The 5,255-nt window shown below is 30.6% G+C and overlaps 1 protein-coding gene across 3 annotated transcripts; it reads left to right on the top strand.

Moving 5' to 3' along the window:
* The first annotated feature begins 989 nt into the window (after positions 1–989).
* Positions 990–5,026, top strand: LOC127085653 (biogenesis of lysosome-related organelles complex 1 subunit 2). 3 transcript variants are annotated; one of them, XM_051026144.1, is made up of 4 exons: positions 1,003–1,099; positions 1,139–1,190; positions 3,921–4,127; positions 4,281–5,026. In XM_051026144.1, the coding sequence occupies exons 3-4, from the start codon at positions 4,017–4,019 to the stop codon at positions 4,551–4,553; spliced, it is 384 nt and encodes a 127-aa protein (XP_050882101.1). In that variant the 5' UTR covers positions 1,003–1,099; positions 1,139–1,190; positions 3,921–4,016; the 3' UTR covers positions 4,554–5,026. The 3 variants fall into 3 exon arrangements, with proteins under 3 accessions (XP_050882100.1, XP_050882101.1, XP_050882099.1); XM_051026142.1 differs by adding an exon at positions 1,737–1,850 and having other exon boundaries at positions 1,008–1,190; XM_051026143.1 differs by having other exon boundaries at positions 990–1,190.
* The last annotated feature ends 229 nt before the right edge of the window (positions 5,027–5,255 follow it).

Raw genomic sequence — 5,255 nt, 5'->3', positions numbered from 1 at the left:
TATATATATATATATATATATATATATATATATATATATATATATATATATATATAAATTTTTGAAAGTGTATTTTAAAATTAAATTATAGTTAAATTGATTGTGCTTAATTTCAAAAAAAAATTAGTAAAACTTTTAAAAATAATTTTTATTTTATATATTTTTATTTTAACATTAAGATATCATCACTAAATATCACAAATAATTATTCATACTATATTAAATATTTATATATAGAGATAAATATATAATTTTGTTAATAATAAAATTGAGAAAATTACACAAATAAAAAATGGGATTAATTATTATGCACTGCCATTATAAAAAGATGTACATCGTCGATTCATCGCCATCATCCATTTTTATTACTTTATAGGTTTTTAAAATAAAAGTCAAACTTATTTCAATATCCAACGTCTAAGATTAACTGATGGCGTAAAATCCTTTTAGACTGTTAGTGTTTTTCAATAAAATTCATAAAAAATTAAGAAAATTATTAAATACTTTAAAAAAATTAAATATCATAAAAGATACAAAAATAATGTATAATTTTTCTTTTAAAAAATAAATTGTATATATTACAATACTAGTTTATAAACTAATATATCTCCCTCACAATTCAAAATCTTCGGCTCCGTCCCTGCATTACACATAGACATCAATTGGATTGTCAGCTCCATGTGATATAGTCAATCCAATTGACGTATCCTCTCTAAGTTTATGAGCAGACGACAATTGGTCGGATGCATCTTCTAAAAAATAGAATAAAAACGGGGTAGATTGAGAATTTTTTTGAAATTAGAATTATTTTAATTTTTTTTTTAAAAGTCAAAAATATTTAGATAAAAAATCAAAGAAAGAATTATATATCAAAATATAAAAATAATTAAATTATTTAAATTAAATAAATTGAAAACATGATTATTTTAGTATATAATTTTAAAAAATTGATTATTTAAAAATAAATTAAAAAACACCCGGAATACGACGTGTTTTCTGAAAAAAAAAGAGATTATAATAAGAAACAGGTGAGAAACGAATCCCTTGAGGCAGAGAGAGGATTCAGCGACTGCATCGTCTTCATCCGATTAACTAACCATCAGTCCATCACCTTCATCTTCAAATCCTTTTCTAACCACCGTCGTCGTGACGATACCTACCAACCAAATGCTATCAATTATCAAAAACAGGTAACCCTACTTTTCAATTTCTCTCATACTATTATTTTCCTTTTAATACATTCAATTATATTCTATATTTTGGAACTGTCAATTCATTATTCTCTTTCAATTTTTGTCTTATTGTGAAATTCACACTGATTCGGTTCACATTGCATATGTTTATTCAAACATGAAAATAATTTTATTTTTTAATCTTTTTTTACATAAGGAAGTGGTTTTAGTTGATGAAGTTAATTTGCAAAAGAAATTTAACTGGTTTTGACATTGAAGGCTGTTTAATGTAAGTTCTTCAGGGAAGCAATGTTGCGTAGTTCAAGTTTAATGGTATGTGTTTGTCACAGTTTTGTATAAAGATATGTTTGGATAAAATCTTTAGAAGTGCTTAAACAATTCCTCTTTCCTTAGTTTAGTATTGCTTCTTTTGAAAATGTTTGAAGTCTTTGTGATTCCTTCCTTAAATGGCATGCCATATATGTATATATGATTCTATTATTTATGTGCATGGGTAGAATATTGTAATGATGAGCACTTCATAAATTGAATACTAAATGACAGGGTAATGCAAAGACAACTTGTCAATTTATTTTCATGATTTCTTCAAGACGGCGAGTCAAGCTCGATCTAATTTAAGTGCATCCAAACCTTACTGCTAAAGCTAGCAGCTATCTTGTGAGTAATCCATTTGTTTGAAAATTATAGATAATTCATCTACTGTATGTTTCAAAATTATAGGTCATTTATGCGCTCTTTTGAGGATGTTCTTGCATATTTTTCTTCACATTAATTGTGTATTTTTAGAGGTCCAGTTGGGTCATAGGCTCATAGGACCCAAGCTGACCCAATGTAGGTATATAATATTTGGAGGAGGAACAGAGAGATTTGTGTAGGTTTTTCTGGGTGAGACTTGTAGGTTTTAACGTGCCGCAACAGGGGTCGGGGAACCTCTGTCGTGACATAAATAAAGTAGGAGTCCATAGTCAAATTTTCTCTAGAGGTACACATTGTTTTTCGGGTCTATTGTCACTTGCACGCTGAGTCTAGCCTAGACTTCCGTTCTTGCAATAAAAAGAAAGCCGTTTGTGATTTCTCTTAGATACCAGCCAAACAGAACGCTAACTACTAACAACTTTTTCTGTTTGTGAACTCTTAAAGCTTAGTTTAGAAAACATTAAAGTGCGATGGAAACATACTCAGTAAACTAGATATCTTAAATCTAGGTTCAGAAAGACTTTAACTGATAACTCTTGAAGAAAACAGAGAACATTATTGTATTAGAGCTCTTATTAGTAAAATATTGGGCAGTTATTGAATAAATAGGGAAACTGAAGGAAAAATCAGTAGCTGTTTTACTCTTGCAATTTCTACCCATCACATAATTTTACTAGCAAGCACTAGCCAAGGTTTGCAGTCTACCCAATGCAACTTTAATGATGAATCAAAGTCTTCAATGACTCATCTATACCAATAACAAAATTTGTTTTCTCCACTAGGAAAGGTCATCTACATTGTCAAAGAAGTCTCTAATATCTTGCTGTAAGTCATGTCTTGTGACAAGCTAGTTAAAAACCCAGGTCCCTGTTAATGGTTGAGCTATAATCAATGGCTTCTTTTTTTGGTTTCAAATATCTGTTTTGTAATTGTGAAGATGAATTGTGAGAACCCATCTAACATAGTTTATAATCCACTTGCTAGTTTGAAGGTCTTCTGACTTTCCTTACAAGATTGTTAATGATTCTATATGGTTTTTGGGAGGTTTTCCCTCCATTTCTTGAAGAAAAACTTTTTGGCAAGCAAATATATAAGCAGATTTTTATTATTGTGATGAGAGTGATAAAGATATCCTTGATGGGTTCCCCATTTGCAAAATCCAAACCATATTTTTGTTGTTATTTTTATTATTTGTTTTGGGGAATTAGAAGGACCAATGATAACATTGTTTGAGATTGGCTCTAGTAGAATAGTGGGGAGATGTATAGAAAGGTATGGTACACAATGACGGGAGATCATTCTGCATACTCTTTTGGAAAGTGGAATGTTTTCGTATAATGATATGTTAGTTAAGTTATCACTTTAAGGACTTGTATTTTAGACTGCTTAATTCCGTTTGTTCATATGTTTTTTCTTAGTAATTGGTTTTTTGCTGGTAATGCTCTGAATATCTATATGCTAAATTGCTATTGGTGTGATAAAACAAGCTTACTATCTTGCTGAATTTAACGAATGTCATTATCAAAATTACATAGTGTTTTACGAACATCGCATATTAATAGTGGTCATAGTCTATATTGTGAGTGATACTTTCAAAATGAAGGTATGTCTGGTGCCCAACAACACGACGACACAAACACATATAGCTATATTCAACTAATGTAGTTTCTTAAATTATTATTCTTGTCAGTGCTTCTTAAGTCATTGTATTGTTGAAAAAGACTTGGGAGGAGGGACAGTTGTTTTATTTATCATGTAAGCCAGGTTTAATTGTTGATGTCCTTTCTCCCCTCCTCCCATAAACATAAAAGTTTCTCATATTTTCAATTCTAAATGCTTAAATTTTAGGTGAATAAATAGAAGAAAAACAAAGAATTTTACCGGATGATGGTGGTTTGGTCTCTAATACTAATCCTTCAAACTAGGAAATTCACAGCACAATTAATTTGTCAGAAGATTATGTTAAATTAGGATTTGATTTTTGAGCTTGTAATTATAAAATGATTGTTTTTCTTTTTGAAATAACTGCAGCTTGGACTATAAAACAACACTTGGTTGATTGTTGTGTTGGCTTGCATAGTTACTCCCAACCTTCCACTGTGAACTTGTCAATTATATGCTCCAACCATGGAAAATGTAAAGAAAGATGGAGCCCAAGATCAGAAGCATGATGAACTTGCTGAATCACTAAATGATCTCTTCAGTAGTGTCGCCACCATGATCAAATCGGAGCTTCAGGTGAAACCCCTCATTCTTTCTCCAACCCTATCTAAGATCCTACTTCTCATCAATTCTGCAGACACGTTGCGATTTGAAATGTACCATAGTTTTAAAATCAATTGTGATTTTTATTGATTTGTCTTGTTATAATTTGCTATGATATTGTGTCAGGGGAGTAACAATCATCTAGAGCTAGTGGAGAAAATGAATGCAAAGGTTGCAGAAGAGTATAAAGGGTTTGGTGATTTGGCTTCAGGGCTAAGGGTCTTTGTGGAGCAATTGAAATGCAAGAGTGGTAGCTTTAACGAGTATGTTGAGCAGATTGATGCTATAGAAACGCAAGTAACTGAATTTGAAGTTGTGGTCTCTATGCTAGATAAATATGTGGCTTCGTTGGAATCAAGAGTTATGTCTCTGTATCAAACCAAAAGTTCACCATCGTAATCATCAAAAAGATCTACAAGTTGAGGAGACGGGTTGGACGATGAGAATAGTATGCCCGACATGCTAATTTACATATTTTACTCAACTTGTATCATTTTGCTAAAGTTTATATAAAGTTTATTTGGACCCTCAAATTCCCTCATATCTGGTTTTAAACAAAGGTCTGCGTCTGTGATATGGGGTGCGATCAAAAGGTTATTGATGTATAGCTGAAACGGCAACATGGTCGCAATTGACCAGGTTTCTATGCAATATCAAGAGTCGTGTTGCGACTGCAACCGGTTATGTAATCTCTATTTGAAACCCTGTTCCGTATTTTTGCTGTTATAGAGTTTATCTTCGAGTTACCTTGTTGACTAAGAAAGAACCCATCATCACTCCTATATGTAAAAAACTTTATTATATGTACTTGGAGAACTATTAGGTTGTTTTTATAAAGGACACAGAAATATAATAGTTATATATCCTCATAAGTACTTAATATAGAAATGTATAAAATAAAATCATTTATTGTAATAAGAGTCAAAGAGTCTAGAAACTGATTTAGTTCTTTCTCTTTAAATAATTATAATAGTGGTTCGTGATTTTGAGAGTATAAAAGCATTTTTTAGAATTGACAAAATCCCTCTTGGTCTTTATTTATTATAAGAAAAAGTATTTTTTTTTACATTTATTAAATAAACAATATATTAATATATTTAG

This window comes from Lathyrus oleraceus, chromosome 5, assembly GCF_024323335.1.
Source record: "Lathyrus oleraceus cultivar Zhongwan6 chromosome 5, CAAS_Psat_ZW6_1.0, whole genome shotgun sequence".
In the NCBI taxonomy this organism is placed as follows: Eukaryota; Viridiplantae; Streptophyta; class Magnoliopsida; order Fabales; family Fabaceae; genus Lathyrus; species Lathyrus oleraceus.
This window is presented reverse-complemented; position numbering and strand designations above follow the sequence as displayed.